General features: G+C 49.6%; 1 protein-coding gene across 1 annotated transcript; it reads left to right on the top strand.

Annotated features, from left to right (window-relative positions):
- The first annotated feature begins 1,941 nt into the window (after window positions 1-1,941).
- STK11IP (serine/threonine kinase 11 interacting protein) lies at window positions 1,942-17,401 on the top strand. The gene is made up of 24 exons (XM_007501645.3): window positions 1,942-3,258; window positions 8,498-8,703; window positions 8,913-8,987; window positions 9,323-9,418; window positions 9,562-9,669; window positions 9,761-9,832; window positions 10,042-10,168; window positions 10,315-10,418; window positions 10,574-10,672; window positions 11,770-11,811; window positions 12,101-12,247; window positions 12,401-12,485; window positions 12,948-13,280; window positions 13,385-13,596; window positions 13,812-13,928; window positions 14,039-14,213; window positions 14,403-14,630; window positions 14,836-14,939; window positions 15,028-15,125; window positions 15,215-15,393; window positions 15,553-15,634; window positions 15,879-15,949; window positions 16,422-16,666; window positions 17,016-17,401. Exons 1-24 carry the CDS (start codon window positions 3,207-3,209, stop codon window positions 17,163-17,165), a joined length of 3,207 nt encoding a protein of 1,068 aa, XP_007501707.2. The 5' UTR covers window positions 1,942-3,206; the 3' UTR covers window positions 17,166-17,401.
- The last annotated feature ends 1,457 nt before the right edge of the window (window positions 17,402-18,858 follow it).

The following is an 18,858-nucleotide window of genomic DNA, read 5'->3' as shown; positions in this document are numbered from 1 at the left end:
AAGATGTCAGTACCTTTTCCTGATAACTATTTCAGAGGGGTATGGAAATCACTGGAAAACTCATATGCCAAGTGACTAGGTAGCTCTTTTATGGCCACGTGGTTTCTAGAGGTGCCAGGTGTGGCATGCTGGGTGATAGAATGGTTGGTCAATCCCTACCTAATTCCAGGTGTTTTATAGCATAGAGGCAGGTCTCTGACCAGCAAGTAGGTAAAATTGTCCTATTCGCAAGACCCATTGCCCCTTGTTTACTTGAGTAAAATGTTCATTTCAACTGTTTTGCTTTTATTTTTAGCATATTTTTATGAAGAAATGACTCTCAACACATACTTTTTAAAAAAAATGTTTTCTAGAAGGCCAAAAAAAAAATAGCTTTATTTACCTTCCTTTTTCTTAATTTGGATTAGTAAATGACATTGGGGTTTGGTAAATATTCCTCATGTAGAAACCAGCTATTGCTGCAAACAGAAGACCAAAAAGGCTTTGAGGAGGAGGGAGGTAAGGTACATTCAGATACTTCCCAGCTGTGTGATCCTGGGCAAGTCACTTAACCTCCATTGCCTAGCCCTTACTGCTCTTCTGCCTTGGAACCAATATACACTATTGATTCTAAGGTACAAGGTAAGAGTTTACAAATAAAAATTATGTGGGTGTGATTTTCAGTGCATTCATAGGAATATTCCACAATCTTTCACCAGGGAGAGATACACATTCTTTGTGAAAAGGGAGGGGCCTTAAGAGTTAATTTAGTCTAAACCCCTTTTTAAGTAAGTGAAGAAACTGAGTCCCAGGGAAGTCCTGCATTCAAGTTCATGGTAGAGCTGAGACTAGAAGAGAGGTCTCCTGGCTTCCAGTACACTGACAATGCACCTTTATCTTGGAACTAGAAACTCCTTCTAGGACCCACCAATCTCTGTTTGCCTGGAACTGGAACCCCTGATATTTCCTTTAGAAGACTTCAGTTTGGGCTCCTTTTGTGTAGGTTTCAATTCAATACAGTAAATATGCATTAGGGGCCCACTCTTGTGCTTGGTTCTGGGATACCAAAAAATTCAAACATTCCTGACCTCAAAAAGCTTAGATGATTCAACTAGATGATCCTTGCAGATCTTCAATTCATGAGTCAATTCTTGGATTTGATTCAACATCCATTAAGTGACTCTATGGGTAAACTACTTGGCACATGGTTGAGTTACACATGACATGAGTCCAAGTCCTGTCTGACCTTGAGGGCAAAGTTGGTTCTAATCACAGTGGAAGAGAAAATTTAATAGGATTTTAAACCCTGTATAAAAGTCCTTGTTTTTTCCACAGCCTGTGAAACATTGAGTTGGGCCTTGGTTCAGATCCAGTCACTTCCTAGCTATGACCATGGATAATTCACTTAACCTCTGTCTGCCTCAGTTTCTTTAACTGAAAAATGATAACAACATCTACCTCTCAGGGTTGCTGTGAATTAGCACAGTGTCTGGTCCATGGCATGCAAGGCATAAATTCAAGCTATGAAGATCTGAATTCAAATGCTTCGTCTGAATTCAGACACTTCTTGGCTATGTGACCCTGGGCATGCTACTTAACCTATTATTTGAAAAACAGGGATAATAATGGCACCTTCATACCAGGGTTGTTGTGAAAATAAAATGAAATCATCTTTGTAAAGTACTTAGCAAAGTGTTTTGACACATATATTACATGTAGTTACATAAAAAGGCGATTAAACATACTATGTAGAATTATAAGATAGTACATTTTGGAGGTGGAAAAAAAACAATGAGATCTGAGGAGGGACATTGCATAAGTTTCAACACAAAGTATCTGGGAAGACTTCCCGGCCGTGAGGCTTGAATTGGGCAGAAAAAGGGAACTTTCTTGCTCTTTGTATATTGAAATATTTATTTGCTGATGACTTTTTTACAATAAAAATTCCGCAACAAATTTATGATCAAAAGAACATTATTATTTTATTTTATAAAGAAGAGGCTCAAACCACAAGGTTGTTTCTAGTAAGTACAATCGTGGACTGTATTTGCGGTAATGACACAAACACAATTATCTGCAACCCAGAACACACTGACCCAGAATGTGGTCTCCAATAAAAAACGAAAGCAACACGACCTGATGGGGTGCAGGATGAGGAAAATCAGATGAGAAGGGGCACAAGTGAAAAAGTTGTGGATAATCTTCTAACATCCATATGTAAATATTTATGTGTATGTATATATTATATATATACATTTTGGGGGGGTTGTTTGTTTTTGTTATATATATATATATATTAGTTAAAACTCTAAATGATTTTACGGTTACCTTTAAAAATCAGACTTATTTGATAACTTGTGCGAACTAGTAACTAAACTCATTTACCGGATTGGATGGAGACCTAGATCCAGACATAAAGTCCTGGGTTCCAATATGACCGTAGGCACTTCCTAGTGGTGTGACCCTGGGCAAGTCATTTATCCCTATTGCCTAGTCCTTGTCGCTTTTCTAACTTAGAACCAACACATAGTTTTAATTTTAAAACGAAAGGTAAGCGTCTTAAAAATAAACAAAAGAAAATAAATGCCACCCTCCCCACAGATTTATTTAGAGATGTAAAATGCAGAAGGCCAGTGACGGGAAGAATCAGCGTAAGCACAAGCGGACAGAGGAGGGGCCAGGCTCCAGTCATTGGTCAGAGGCTCCGCCCTCGGACGGAAGCTGAAAGGTCCTTCTGTCTCCGTGGGCTCTCACGCTGCTCCTCGCTAGTCGCTCCACAGCCTGGCTCCTCCTCTTCTTCCGCTTCGTCTATCGCGGAGCCGGAAGTCTCAAGGCTCAGTTTCCGCCCTGGTGGGGCGGAACTTCCGCTTTCTCTCTCTCTCTCTCTCTCTCTCTCTCTCTCCCCCCCACCCCTCCCCTCACCCCTGGCCGGTGTCCGGCAGTGGAGTCCGTAGGAGGGGCGCCCGGACCTCGGAAGGATCGTTCCGGCCGCATGCCCTCAGGGATCCCGGGACACGTCGGAGCCCAATCTCACTCCCCGCGCCACGCTCTCTCCTCCTCCCCAGAGCCGTGAAGTGTCTCTTCGCCCGGCCCCTTCCCCCGCCCCGAACTGACTCTAGTAAGGCGGTGGGGAGGAGCCCGGGTGGGATCGCTTGGCTCCGCGCTCCTGCTTGGGGTCCTCCTCACCCGGGCCTCCCTCTGGCTCCGCCCCCAAGCTCCTCGTTGCTATGGCGACGAGCTCATTGGTGTGGAAGCTGGCGGGGCTGCTGCAGGACTCGGGTAAGGGCGCTTCCGGGTCAGGGAGCGAGGACCAGGGAGGGGGATAAGGGGACCACGCTGGGCAACTCACATGACCAGCCCCAACCCGAGGCCTTGAAGCCCCTCCCACTATGGTGTGTTGGGTTCGAGAGCTGCCTTCTAGCTGTGTTGCTTTGCGCCGCTAGGGGACTCCGTAGTGCACAGAAGGCCTGGCCTGCTATCAGGAAAACCCGAGTTCAAATTCTGCCTCCACCATTCCTAGCTGTGTGACCCATGGTATGTCACGTCATCTCTCCTTCAGTTTCCTCATCTAAAATGATAATAATGGCTCTAAGTCCCAAGATTGACATAATTATAAAGTGCATACATAACGCAATGACTGCACATAGTAGGTGCTCTTTGAACAGTTAACTATCATCATCATCATTGTTAAAAGAGACTAATTGGTTTCTTACAACACCCCCTTAACTTTCATTTTAGACTCAATACTGTGTATTGGTTCCAAAGCAGGAGTGTGATAAGGGCTGGGCAACCCAGGGTCACATAGCTTGGAAGTGACCAAGGTAAAATTTGAACCCAGAGCTTCCTGTCTCTAGGTTTGGCTTCCTACCCATTGAGTCACCTGACTAACCCCTAAATGAGAATAATTGTAAAAGTGCTTATCACATGGGTGCAATAGAAATGTTAACCATTATCATTTTATTACTATTATTAAATGACATTGTAAAGCGCTTCATACAATGGTTGGCACATAATAGCTATTATTATTATAGATATCATATGTTAGCTTTTATTATTATGGATAATATTTGCAAAAGTACTTGGCACAGTGCCTGGCCCACAGTAGGTTCTATATAAATGTTCTCTAACGGTAACACACCATCTTTGAGTTTCAGTTTCTTTATTTGTGCAGGGGAGATAACATGACCCTTGCCTGCAAATGTGGTAGTTGGAGAGAATGTGCTTTGCAAATCTTAAAAAGGGCTCCAGAAATGTGAACTTATAATAATTAACAACCACATAAATTTTTTTTTTTTAATAAAACTCTTACCTTCTGTCTTGGAATCAATACTATATATTGGTTCCAAGGCAGAAGAGTGGTAAAGGCTAGGCAATGGGGGTTAAGTGACTTGCCCAGGGTCACACAGCTGGGAAGTGTCTAAGATCAAATTTGAACCCAGGACCTCCCATCTCTGGAACTGGCTCTCAATCCGCTGAGCTACCCAGTTGCCCCAACCACATTTCTTAAGGTTGCAAAGTGCTTTATACATTTTCTCATCTCTCTAACAACCGTGGATGGTAGGTGTTCTTATTTCCATTTTACAGATGAGGAAATTGAGGGCCAGAGATGTTAAGGGACTTGTTCTGGGTCACACAGGTAGTAGGTACCTGAGGCAGGATTTGAACTCTAGATATCCCAACTCATGTCCAGCTGCCCAAGGTCAGAAACTTATGGGATGGTATCTACTTTTAAAAATTTTTAGGGGAGCAGCTAGGTGGCTCAGTGGATTGAGAGCCAGGCCTACAGATGGGAGATCCCAGGTTCAAATTTGACCTCAGTCACTTCCTAGCTGGGTGACTCTGGGCAAGTCACTTAACCCCCATTGCCTAGCCCTTATTGCTTTTCTGCCTTGGAACCAAGACACAGTATTGATTCTAAGATGGAAGGAAAGGGTTTAAAAAATTTTTTTAAATTTCTCTTTTCAATTATACATAAAAACAATTTTCGACAGTTGTTTCCTGTCATTTTAGGATTCAGATTTTTCTCCCTCCCTTCCCCTGCTTCCCCAGGCAGTATATAGTCTAATCTAGGTTATATCAGTACTTTCATGCAATACATATTTCCATATTGCTCAGATTATGTTCCCTTTTCAATTTGGCATAGTTCTCCCATTTTTTCTTTGTATTCAGCACTGAGTTAGGTACTGTGAAGCTTCCTGCCCTCAAGGAACCTCTGAGCTTGTTGGGACCTGGGCTGGCTATTTTAGGAAACACTTCATAGTAGCAAGAAGTGTGTGTAGTGAAGCATTACCAGTCCTGGTGCAATAGGACTGATAGGTCACCCAAGTTGGAGGTGGTCAGGGAAGGAGGGTTTTATAGAAGAATGGATAGAATTGAGTTGAAAGGGAAGTCCGTGCAGGTCAAGGCCTGGAGGAATAGAGAAAATAATAGTGACCCAAAATTGGAAAGCCTCTTGCCCTCACCCTTTTCAAGTTCTGGAGCCCAACAATACCCAGCATTCCCTGTGCTTGGAATGCTGACCCATTACAGCTTACTGTCTTGGAGTCTCTAGCCTTGGTCAAGGTACAAGTGCTGTCTCTTAATGCCTTCCTCTGACGGAGCCTGCCATCTTCTGGGAGGGCCTCTAAGAGCAGAAAGAGGAAAAGAGCACCTGGTTCATCTCCTGCCCAGTCCCCAACTTTTGCAGGGAAGAGGAGTGGAGTCTTCTACCCAGGGATGAACATTCTCACTTGCTCCTGAAGGTTGTCCCCCATCCCATCATCTCCCAGCCTGAAGTCTGACTAGATATCACCTCTCCTTTCCACTGGACCCTCTGAAATGCCTCTTCCCTTTATCCCATGTCTTTTTCTCTTGTCCATCTCCCATCTTCTTACAACTATTACACTTTCACGATCTCCCTAACCCCCTTTCCAGGACTGATCTTACCTTCCCTCGATCCCTTCAGCTCCCTGGTCACATTGGGGGATTCTAGCTTTTCATCTCTGCTCAGTTCTCCCTTTGCCACCATTCCTCAGTGACCTCTTGTCCCTTGGAGCTCAGTCAGAAATCCTGGTAACTGTTTTAGACCTCCAGGTCACTCCTCTGTTCCTACTCTCATACTTGGGGACTTTCAACTTTTCTTCCAGCCCAAACCACTGACTCTTTGACTTACTGCTCCAGGCCAGCTCAGCCACACACAAAGATGATCACACTCTTGATCTTGCCATCACCCATGGAAGCACTACCTACATGTCCCTCTTGTGATGGCTCCATTAGCTCTCCACCTTTCCCTCTGCCATTGTTCCAGGTCCCTTCTGAGCTGGTGTCTCACAATCTCAGCTGGCTCCTCACCATCACGAGGCAAAGCTGCTGAACTTTCCTTATTTGCTCACTACCTGGCTCTTCCAAACTTTGTCATCCTTCCTAAGGCCTCCCAGGGCTCCCCCTTCTCCTACTTATATTTTACAGAAAAAGTGAAGGCTGTTCATTGAACCCCTTCTCCCCCATCATCCCTCAGGGGTTGCCTGCCACTCTCTCCTCCATCCATCTCTCTTCTCTCCTATTTCACTTGGTGATCTCATCACGACCCCCCTTACATTACATCTTACATTATACAAAGGTGGCTTTTCCCTTTCCCCAGGCTAAGCCTCTGTCTGTTCAAGGGATCCTGGAACATCCTGCCTTCTCCCACAGGTTGCCCCTTGCTCTCATCCTCATTCTGTCACTCATCTTCAGGTTTTCTATTAACTCCTTTCCAACTGCTTGCAAACATGCCCATGCCTCATCTAGCCTCAATAAAGGTCTTAATTGATCTCTTCATTCCAGCTGAACATCCTACTGGATTTCTTCTGCCCTTTTGGCTAGACTCCTCAAAAAGACCTTCTGCAATAGATGCCTGGAGTCCAGCTTCTAATATTAGCATTCCACCTAAAGTTTTCTCTCCAAGGTCACTAATGACCTCTTAGTTCCCAAATCCCATGTCCTTTTCTCCATCCTCGGTCTCCTTGATCTCTCTGCAGCCTTTGGCCCCATCGATCTCTCTCTCCTTCCTGATTCTGGCTTCTCTGAGAGCCTTCCAATCTCAGTTACTTCTAGTTCTCCTCCTGCCTACATGATTGCTCCTCCTCTGGCTGCTTTTCTGGATCCTCCTCCAGACCATGCCCCTCCTGGAGGTGTCCCTCCTTTCTGCCCTAAGCTCTTTCTGCTTTCCTATTTCACTTGGTGATCTCATCACAACCCTCTCCATGCTGAGCTTTCTCAAATCTGCCTTTCCTGATCTGGCTTCTTTACTGAGCTCCAATCTCACATCTCCAACTGCCTTCCAGTGGGCACCCGAAACGAAGCCTATCTAGGATGGAACTCATGTTTTTTTCCCCCTAAGTTCTGTCCCCACTCCTACAGAAGATTGTAGCTGGCAGCATCTTTCTTCCCAGCCATCAGGCTCACTGCCTGGGGTATAATCCTCTCCCTGACCACTAGGCTCTTGTCAAGGTGGTTTCATCCCTTGAAAACATGCTTTCTCTAAAGTGTGGATTTGACTGTGTTCCTCCTTCTTTGTAAACTCTAGTGGCTCCCTTTCCCCTCCAGAAATGCTTTTTGTGGTGTCCCAGGTCCTTCAGCACCTACTGCACTCCCTCTCCCCCCAAACACGCATGACATTGGCCTCCTGGCTGTTCCAGCCATAAGACCCTAGGTCTCCTGACTCTAGACATTCTCTTTGCCCAGAATATATGTTCTCCCTCCGCTTGCTAGCTTCCCTCAGTCACATTGAAGATTCCTCCTGCAGGAAGGAAGCCTTTCTCAGCCTCTTAATTATTTCCCATCTATCCTTTATTTGGCTTGTTTGTACAGATTTGTGTGTTGTTTCCCCTCCTTAGACTGTGAATTCCTGGAGGGCAGGCGCCATCTTTTTTGTGTCTCCAGTGCTTGTTACTGGGCCTGACTGTTAGGGGACTCTTAATAAATGTTTATTGCCTGATTTCTCCCTCTTCCCCCTTTTCCCCTCATTTACAAGTAGTTTAGTTGTTGGGCTAACTTCTCTGTCTATCTACAGTAGAGTATAAATGTCTTGGTGGTGGGTTCTGTTTCATTTTTTTCTGGAATCTATGGAGCACATGGTAGGGACATGGCTTCATAGTAGAGCTGGAAGGTCCCTAAATCTTATCTAATGTGCTCAGTTTGTAGAGGAGGATGCAGAAGCCTAGAGATGGGAAGTGACTGCTCAGGGACAAACAATCATAAGCAGACAGATTTGAACCCAAGCACTGTGACTTTAAATCCAGCACGTTTTCTGGGGGTCATACAGCCCAGGCCCTCAGTGGAGGCTTGATACAGAATCAAATGGCAGCCTGGGGAGCCATGCTTTTATGTTGGAAGCAGTGAGGTGCTGCCAGAGGTTTTAGAATAGGGCTGGGGTATTATGAGAGACAAACTGGTCTGGCCTCAGGAAAGCAGACTGGCAGGCTGAGGCTCTCTGCATGGATGCTGAGGGGTAGAGCTCCCCAGCTCACTGTGTCTCTTCTTGGTCTTTTTCCCAAAGGTGACCTGGTCCTCTCTGGTTGTAGCACATTGACCCTGCTGACCACCACCTTGCAGCAGCTGAACCATGTGTTTGAGCTTCACCTGGGGCCCTGGGGTCCAGGGCAGGCTGGCTTTGTGGCTCTGCCTTCCCACCCGGCAGACTCTCCTACTATCCTGCAGCTTCAGTTCCTCTTCGATATCCTGCAGAAAACACTTTCACTCAAGGTTTAGGGGCTGAAGGGAATGTGGGTATTAGGAGGAGTACACAACTAACAAGTGTTCAGGGGGACTGAGCCTAAGGCCTAGAGGTGGGGGTGGCTCAAGGTCTGGCTGTGAGGATCTAGGAGAGGCCGCCTTGTATAATTAAGGGGTGCTGGGCCAAGGGAGAGACCCATGGCTCACTCCAGGGAGCTCTGTTCTTTTCTCTCTCTTAGCTAGTACATATCCCTGGCCCTGGCCCTCAAGGCCCCATCAAGATCTTCCCCTTCAAGTCCCTGAAGCAGCTGGAGGTATGGTGAGATGGGAAGGGCATGGCTGTGTACAGCTTGTTTGAAGAAACCCTTTGGGGATCTGAGAGGGGTGATTCTTTCCTTTTTCCTTCTGCCTCCTCACTTGTCCCATTAGGGATTTCCCAGAATCCAGCAGTACATGGCCTCTTCTTCCTCTTTTGATAACTCTAATTTTCCATCTTAGAATCAAGACTAAATATCTGTTCCAAGGCAGAGCCACCTAGTCACCCCTGCTTGTCCTCTTTGTCATATCAGCTACTTTTATGATAATTCCACTCCCACCATTATCTCCCTTATTGATTCCTCTGTCCCTTTTGGTTATGAAACCTCCCCAGCTACGAGCTGTACCCCTTCACTGTTTGTGTGGCCTCCGTGGAGTCTACTCTCAGCTTGAGACTTTAATCTGCAGCAAAAGCCTCAGAGCACTCGAGGTAAAGGAAAGGTGGGAAGGGGCGAGCGTGGTGCCCACCTTCCTCTGGGAGCATGTTGTTCCTGGTGGTGGGGAATAAGACATGGGCTGTGGGGGACCCTCAGAGAAGGCGGGTAGACTGTTAAGCTTTTCTCCTTTGCTCAGGAACTCCTGTCAGCTTGTGGAGGTGACCTCTGCTCTGCCCTCCCCTGGCTTGCCCTAGTTTGTGCTGATTTTAGCTATAATTCTTTGACTGCCTTGGACCGATCCTTGGTGAGTGGGGTGAGGAGAAGGGCCCTGAAGGGAGAAGGGGGGAAATGGAACCATCCATCCTGAGGGACTCCTTCTGACTCATTTCCCTCAGCATCTCTTGTCAGCCCTTCAGATCTTGAATCTAAGCCACAACCAAGTCAGGGATTGTGAAGACTTCTTGACTGTGAGTGTGAGGGCAGTGCCTGGGGTTAGGGGGTTGGGTGGAGGCCTGTGATAACTGCATCTCCGACCCCTAAATAGGGATCTTCCTTTTGCACTACTCTACCCGACACAGCCATTTGGACCTAAATCTTTGCCCTTTTAGGCTGTTTTTGTCTCCCACATGTGGGTACAATTTCATTCTAGCCTTATTATGCCATCTCTGCCCTCCAGGCATTGTCTGAGTTGCGACATCTGGATGTCTCTTATAACCACCTCCAGTCAGTCCCAGTGATGGGTCCCTCAGGGGCTGTGCTGAGGACCTTGGTACTGAGGGGCAATGAGCTTCGAAGCTTATGTGGTGAGTGGGAGGGGGAGGCCAGAGGGGAAAGATGATAGAGAAAGAAAGGGGCCCTGAGAGAAGTGGGGATGGTGGCAAGAGCTTATTTAGGGCAGAAGTGTGCATATTGTGGTATTTGTATTTTGACACTGTTTCTCTCCCATCAGGGCTGGATCAGCTGAGGGGCCTTCGACATTTGGATGTGGCATATAATCTTCTAGAACAACACAGAGAGCTCATGTCCTTGCGCATGCTGCCTGAGCTCCACAGAGTGAGTTGGGGCCTTGGGGGATGGGCAGCTGGCTTCTCCATGCTGGGAGGAGGGCCCAAATTCTGAGTTTGGCTGGAAGAATGAAGTTGAGGGACCCGTGTTCCTCTTGGCTCAGTGTCATTGTACTAGATGCAGTTTATCTTCTGACTCCACAGCTTCACCTAGAGGGGAATCCTCTGTCGTTTCACCCTAACCACCGAGCAGCTACTGTCCAGTATTTGTCACCACAGATCAAGGAAGCTTCTCCCCTGGGGGTGAGCTATTTTGGCCCTTCCTTTCTCCAACTTTTTAAAAGCATTTTAAAAAATCCAATTTATTGATATCTTGTTTTCACATTGCCTGGATCCTTGAAGCCTTGAAGCCCCCATCCTTGCCTTCCCAAGATCCATCATTGTAAAAAGGATTTTTTTTTTTAAGCAAGAAAAGGCTGGAGAAGAGAAAAATCAATAGAATTGATACGTTGAAAAAGTCTGAAGTTATAGGCAGTGATTTATCCCCATGGACTTCAAACTGTGCCATGGAACAGGGGAGGTGTTTGGGGGCCCAGCTGGTTCTTTTTATATAACAGCATTTGGTTTTGATTCTTTTATTGCTCTTTCCATTTCCATTGTTGTAGTCTCTGTCTTTGCATACTTTACTCTGCAGCCTTTCATAGGTTTCCCTGCTCCTTAGTATGTATCATGCTCAAGGCTTCTTACTTTTCCATAGGTTTCTACTAAATCCAGGCACCCCATAATATTTCTCCATTCTCTGATAAACAGGCATCTACTTTGCTTTTAGAATTTTTAACATCTCATCAATAATAATACTCCTTTTCTGGTTTATTTATATCACTGTGTTACTTCCCAGTGTCTCTTCCCAGGAGAATCCTGTCCTGTCTTAGATCAGGACAGTCACGTAGAACCTCTCTGAAAGTGTCTCATGCCTCGGCTCTTTCTCTCTACTTTGCTAGAGAGGTGACAGGAAGTAATGCTGTGGGTTCTCTGAGGCATGATTGGTTGTTTCACTGACCCAGGATCTGGAGGCTTCGGATGATTTTTTCTCATGCCATTGTAGTTGTAAATTGTTCTCCGCTTCTGCTTAATTTTCTTCTCCCACCCTTCTCTGCATTCCCCCTTGCCCCTCTCCCCAGACAACAAACAGACCTAGGGCCTAATCCTGGGCTCTCTGGAATGTGGCACATGCCTGCTGTCTCTCTTGTTCTTGTCACCACTTTGGCAATATTGAAGACCACTTTTCAGTGCCCCACCTTGCCCTTCTCCAGGGTGTCCAGAGCATTTGCCTCATGTTCCCCCTCCCCAGCACTTAGCCGCTCACATGCAGCTTTTGTTCCTTTTTTTTTGTTGTTCAGTTTTTTCTGGATGGGGAGCCCTTGTCCCGTGCAGACCTACAGGTCAGTCTTGGGAGAGGGATCCGGCAGGGACCAAATAGGGTGGTCCAGGCAGGTTAATAGGTGCTGTACAGTGAACTCAGAGGGGCCAGTGGTGGTGGTGGTGATGGTGGTGGTGGTGGTGGTGGTAGCAGTAGCAGTAGTAGTGATGGTGACAGTTGTGGCAGTGGTGATGGTTTCCTGCCTAATTGGCAGCCATAATCCTGTTCCTTACCATGACTGAGCACAGAGGAGGAAGTCTGTATCCTTTATCCATTTCTATAAAAGCCCCATTATTTTTATGTGCTTCCAGCCTCCCACATCTTCTGGGCTTTGCTCCTTGGCCCTCCCTCTACCCCCTGTAGGCGGAAGTGCCTCCGAGACCTCATATGGCCCTGACCTCAGCGATAGCCCCTCCTCAGGAGCCGTCCTGGTTCGCCCTCTCCCTCGCAAGTCCAGGGTGAGTCTGCACTGCCTTGTGCCTGGGGGCCACTCTCCCTGTGAACCTTGGCAGTGTTTGATTGGGGAAGGCTGGTGGTACCTGGAAGCAAAGGGTTATGTTTTCTGGGGTCCCACTTAACTCAGAAAGGAACTTGCTTTTTGTCACCCTCAGAGCCGAGTCCGTGTGAGACAGGCTAGCATCTCAGAGCCAAGTGACACGGATCCTGAACCCCGCACTCCAGAACCCTCCCCTGCTGGTGAGACCTGGCCCCAGATTTTCCTCATGTCCCCTAGGGTTTCAGCTTTGTGCCTCCCAACCTTTGCTCTTGTCCCTGCTGAGGGTGCCTCCCTGTCCCTGACCCTTCTCTAGTTTCCCACTTAGGAAAGGCATCCCTTCCTTTAAAGACCCTTCTCTGGGACCCTCCTCATTGTGCTGGGTGGTTGGTTCTGGGTTCTCAAGTGTGGGCAGCAGTAGAGGGAAGCTGTAGGAGGCCCAAAGGCTGGGAGGCCTCACAGCAGGCTGCATGTGTCGCTTCAGGATCAACCTAAGCTCAGAAAGGCCCCAGACTAGGTTGGCCATAGGGTGATGCGCTTTTCAGCCTCCACAGGTGGCAGAGACCATCTTAAAGACTAAGGCCTGTCACAGAAGCCTTGAAGACTTCTGAAGGGCATGTGGAGATCTGGCCCAGCTGTTCACCCCTTTATTTTGTCTTTTCTAGGCTGGTTTGTGCAACAGCAGCGGGAGCTGGAGCTCATGAACAGCTTTCGGGAGAGATTTGGTTGTGATTGGCTGCAGTACCGGAGCCACCTGGAGACCCCTGGGACACCTTCTCTGGGGACTCCCAAGGTCTCCGACTTTGGCGAGCTCCCCCTGGATCCCCCAAATGCTCAGAGCCTTTCTAGCTCATTGCAGCTGGGGGAGGGAGCCAGCAGTGTAGAGGAATCCCTCCTGATTGGGCCAGAAGAGGGCCCATCAGAGGAAGGGGTGGCTGTGGGGATGGAGGCAGCTGTAGAGGAAGCCAAAGAGGAAGGCCCTGAGGAGGACGGAGAAGGTAAGAGGTGTGAGGGGTGGGAATGTGTGCACATTGGGTGGGTGTTCCAAGAAAGTCATGGGCATGGGGGGAGTCCTAGTGCCTCCTGTTGGGTTTCTCTTCAGTGGAGTTGTGCCGGCCAGTGCTGGTGCGTCTGCTGGAGGGGACTGGTGGGGCCTGTAGCCCAGAACGGTTTCTCCGGGTTACGTCTGGCCATTTGCTGGAAGTGGAACTGCAGGCAGCACGAGTCCTTGAGCGACTGGACCTTCGGAGCCTGCAGGCAGCCGAGTTAGAGTCAGAGGCTGAGCCACAGGCCCAGAGCGGGGAAGTGTCTGCAGTAAGAGCTGGGATGGGTGGAAGTGGTGGGTCTGAAATGGGAGCTGCGGGGCTACAGGTCAGGGAGAGGCCCTGCTCAGCCTTGAAGACACTTGCTGTGCTGGACCACGGGGTCTTGTGTGTTCCCCCGGGCCCCCCTCCCCCCAGGCCATCAGGAGGGTGTGCGGGGTCCTGCACCCTCCTAGGCCTCCCTTCCTTTCCTGTCCCCCCTCCCAGGACTGCGATCATGCTGCTAAGGCCCCCATTCTCGTTCTGCGCTTCTCCTACATCTGTTCCGACCGGCAGCTACGACGATACCTGGTTTTGGAGCCCGATGCTCTGGCCGCTGTGGAGGTGCCAGACCACTGTGGGGCCCAGGGAGGTGGGGCGGCCACAGAGGAAGGGAAGGGGCCTCGAGAGGATCTGGAGGAGAGATTTCCATCCAGACTGCATTTACATTTCAGGAGTTGCTTGCCATCCTGGCCCCGGCAGCAGCCGCCTCGAGGCTTCAGGCGGGGGCAGCTGGAGGCCCTTTGGGAGGCCGACTTCGCTGCCTCCGCTGCCATCAGCTCAGCACAGTGATGATTTCCAAGGAGGAGCTGGACAGCCAGGGCGGATGGATACCAAAGACAAGTACAGGTCTGGCCTCCCTCCCTGCCTGCACGCAGGGGTTCCCTCCTTTCTGTTTCTCCGGCTCAGCGGGGGGACCTCACAGGGGAGATAGTGGCTTTGAGAGAGGGTGTGGGGATGTGCAGAGCTGGAGAATGGCTGGGGCACAGAGGGGTGGGGAGCCTCTTTGGGGGGGCACCTCATGGTTCCACTCTGCAGATTCTCCCATCCTGTGCCCTGTGTGTGGCAGTGACCATGTCGTTCTATGGCCTCAACACGATGAAACGCCCTGTGGGGATGGGACGGAAGGGGGGCCGGGCCTGGCCTCCTCCCAACTCCCCAGCACCCCTCCTGGCTCTTCGGATGATGTTGACGGTGATAACCTCAGCAATTCCTCCCCCCAGGCCCATGTGCCTGACGATGCCAACAGCTGGGGCCTTTGCCCTTGTGAGTACGGGGAATCAGATGAGGAAAGGCCCCGCTCAGGGCTCAGACTCTGATGCCTAACCTTCAGTCTGAGCCTCAGGGTCCCCTTTCATAAAATGGGGATGATGCTACATCGACTACCTCACAGAGGGCCAGGTGTTGGGGGGAGAGGGGAGAAGGGAAGGCCTGAGATTGCCTGGAGACTCAGTCTGTGCCTGGCCTCTAGCTTCTGACCGCCGTGGGCTTCGCTCTGTGGATCACCGGATCCGACTTTTCCTGGATGTGGAAGTGTTCGAGGATGTCCAGGAAGAGTTTCAGTGCTATCTCAAGGTGCGACTCCAGGGCTTCCTGCGGTCTGTGTGCTGCCTGGTGTGTTCCTGGACCCCTCTGTGACCAGCTGCTCCCTCCTTTCTTCTAGGTGCCAGTGGTATTCCGTGGTCAGTCCATGGAGGTTCCCTCCCTGGTTGTGGTGTCTGATCTCAGGCTCTATGTGCTGGAGGTGACTGGGGAGATGCGGTGAGTCTGGGCAGAGGGGAGCCGTGCACGTGGACGTGCTTCTCCCTCTCAGCTCAGCCCCGGCCATTCCTTCCTCCCTCTGCCTGCAGGGGCCAGCCTTCTAGCTGGCTGCAGCTGTGCCTCGCCATCTCCCTGCAGGACCTGAGCCGCCTGGAGCTTGGCCTGGCTGGGCAGAGCCTTCGGCTGGAGTGGGCAGGGGGTGGGGGTGGCTGTATCCTGCTGCCCCGTGAGTCCAGATGCTGCCGGGCATTCCTGGAGGAGCTTGGGGGTGAGAGGGGGAGGGGACTATATGGGGTGGGAGGGGGCGCTGGAGTGGGGAGTGGGGAGTGGGGATGACCAAGTGTTGGGGAGGCCCCTGATTGCTCAAGGTGTCTTTCTGGACCCGGAGCTCTGTTCCTCTCCCAATCTCCCCTTGGGCTCTCTCCAGCCATCCTGCAGTCACTTCCTCCCGGCCGAAGGTCCCAAGTTAGTGCCACCAAAGAGGAGATGATTCCTCAGCACCGCCTCTGGTGAGTCCTACAAGGTGTCCTCCAAGTCCTTCAGCCCACGTCCCCGTGGAAACCAAGGTGGGCCCTGGACCAGAGAGTGGCAGAGCAGCAGCCCCACTCCCTGCCTCCATCCTGGCACCACTTCTCTGCCCCAGGTCTCCTTCCATGGGCCCATGGTGCTCCCTGCCACTGTCCTTCTCCCCCCATAACCCCTTCCCCAACTCACCATTGATGCCCATTCCCTTACGTGGCCCCTGCCCCCCAGGCCACTGCTGGGAACTGACTCCGGCCCCGAAGACCCCCAGTTCTTCTACTTGCAGGTGTTTCTGATTGAAGGTACTGGGTGGGAGGCTGTATCTCTTGGGCAAACCCCTCTTAATGCTGTGGGCACGTTTCTGGGAAGAGACCTCATCTGCTTCTACCTGGAGAAAACTTTGATTTGGTTGGGGGGAGTAATAATGTCCTGAGCTTGGCTGGAGCTCTGCTCCATTGATTGGTTGGGACGTACCCCCTTTCCCACCCCAAGGGGCATGAGGAGCTGCAGAAAGCTGAAGGTAGCCCCCAGCCCTGTTTGTGCTTAGTAGTGGAGGGGGTCTTGTAATCTCAGGGCCAGCAATGGCATCTCAGAGGTTCCTAGAAGCCAGGGGCTCCTGGGACTTTAGGAGGGGAGAGCACTGAGGACAGAGGGATCGCGGACTGTGCCCCTTTCCTTGATCCAAAGCATGCTTCTACCCTTTTTCAGTGACCTGGGGTAGGGAGATCTTCCATCTGCCTTTGCCCAGGTCTCTTGACCTCCCCTTCTCTTCAGGTTCCTCTGTCTGCCCCATGTCCCTGTTAATAACTCCATCTACCCTGTATCTGCTGAATGAAGATCCTGTGTGGTCTCAGGCTGGGCCTTCTCCTCCAGAGGCTGGGGAAGAGTTCCTAGGGGCATCCCCCTCAAGCCTGCATCCTTCTGTCCGTATCCATGAGCAGCAGCCACTCAGCAGCCTCAACTCCATCCAGGTTTATCGAACAGCCCTGATGGACTTGCGCCTGGCACTGTATGATGAGGTATTTGGAGGGGGCTTGTGAACGGTTTGAGGAAAGAAATAGGGAATCCAGGAAGGGAAAGGTGCTAAGATGAGAAAAATGGGGAACCTTGGCCAGGAGGTGGCACTGGGAAGGGAAACGACAGGGGATTAGAGGAGGGTTAGAGTGACTCGGGGCCCCAGGTTAGGGGGAGGAATTAGGAGCCTTGGGATGCAGCATGGCCAATCGAAAGGAGGAGAGGCACAGGAGTGAGAGGACTGTGACTGCAGGGGGTGCTGGAGGGCTTTGGGGTAGGGAAGGACGAAGAGACACTCTGGACAGAAGCTTAGCCTCTGTCAGGATAGAGCTCACAGACTCCTTGGCCCCACAGGTATTGCGACTGGAGAGTTTTTGGTCTCTTCGTGTTGCGTGTCCTGAGCAATTGACTGCACTGCTTGATTGGATCCGAGGTCCCTGGGAGGATCTCTTTTCCATTGAACTTCGAGTCCTGACCCAGGAAGCCCTAGATATTGAACCATGAAACTGTGGACATAAAGCTTTATCCTCTGGGAGCTCACCTGTTGTACTGTTCATGGTCCAGTCGCCTGCCCCGGATTTGCTGGGGGAAGGACTAGAGTGTGCTGCTGTGGTCCCTGGGCAGCTCTGACCAGAAGTGACCAACTAGAGATAGTGTCCAGGGACCAGCCCAATTATGGCCTTTGACAATGTGACATTGAATATTTCTCAGGTGCCAATAAAGTTTTTTTCCATTCCTGATGTCATGGCTACTGCTGGGGAAATGGGGCAGCCAGGGAATTGGTTGGAGTGTTAGAGTTTAGATCAAGCCATCCTATGGGCCAGGGCCAGTTTGCCAGATCCCAAATGTCTAGCAACCTGGGGCCTGGCTTTGTCTTCTTCTCTCTTCCCAAATTGAGGGTGGTGATGACAAGCTCTGTGGAGGTACCACCTTAGGCGAGTGGGACTCTATTCAGTCAGCAGATGAAGTTTCTTCAGATTTTCGGTTTCAGGAGTGACAGTATCATTTCTTCCATTGCACACTGGAAAACTAGAAAAAATCTTTCCCCCCTTTTCAAGTGACCTGCAACATCTCCTTGTTTCATTTGCTACAAGGGGGCAGTGGATATTGACCCTTTCTTGGAAGTCTTTTGATTGCAAAAAAGCCTTTTTGGGACTTCTGTTCCCTTGGTGGCTCATTTCAAAGCCTCTGGCCACAAAAAGTGAGAATATGTCGATGGGTCAGTGAAAGTTCATCACTAGCCCTGGAACTACAGCCTGGAGCACCTGCTCCAGGAGCCAATGTTCTGAGGCCCGAACTGGATTATGGATGCAAGAGAATTCTAACCATGAATGACCATATTAATGGAAAGACATTGCTATCAGGGTAGAAGGACTGTAGGGTGTAGGAGAAGGGGCTGAATGGGCACTATTGCTGATACTTGAGGGAGTTGCTGACTCTCCAGACCTTCAGCTCCATCTTGGGACTCGCTCTTCCCATTCAGAAGCTTTTATCTTCTCAGAGAAGCAAAGATCCTAAAGGTCAGAGCTGGAAGTGACCCAAGACATCTATTATAAACTCCTTTTTTGATTTATACAGGATGTGACCTAGGACATCTATATACAGTGCTTTGTAAAGCACTTTACGAATATCTTCTTACTTGATCCTCACAACAACCCTGGGATGTAGGTACTGTTATTATCCTTATTTTACCAGTGAGGAAACCGAGGCAGGGAGTTGTGAAGCGACTTTTCCAGATCACAGCAAGTAAGAGTCTGAGGCAGCATTTGAACCCTGCTCTTGCTGACTCCAGGTCCAGCCCTCTGGGCACATGAGCACCATATAGCTGCTTCTTGGAGTAGACGAGGTCCAGAGAGAAAGGCTAGTCATTCAGTGAGTCGGTCTGCAGAGCCAATACCAGGACTCTTGACTTTGAACTATTATCAACAAGGCAAGGATCCAGGACAATTCCAAGGGACGAGGACAGAAAAGGGTATCCACTGCCGGAGAAAGAACAGATGGATCATTCTTCACTTTATTTCCTCCATGGGTTTTTCTCTAGTGTGTCTTGTTTCACAACGTGATGAGTAGGGAAATATGTGTTATGTTATAATATACGTACGACCCATGCCATAGCACCTGTCTTCTTGAGAAAGGAGGAGAGGTAGCAGGGAGAGGGTAGAAAAGAATGAGACAGATTTTGGGACAGCCAATGTGA

The sequence above is a fragment of the Monodelphis domestica genome, chromosome 8 (assembly GCF_027887165.1).
Source record: "Monodelphis domestica isolate mMonDom1 chromosome 8, mMonDom1.pri, whole genome shotgun sequence".
In the NCBI taxonomy this organism is placed as follows: Eukaryota; Metazoa; Chordata; class Mammalia; order Didelphimorphia; family Didelphidae; genus Monodelphis; species Monodelphis domestica.
The sequence above is the reverse complement of the archived record's forward strand: the minus strand, read 5'-3'. Positions and strand labels throughout refer to the sequence as shown.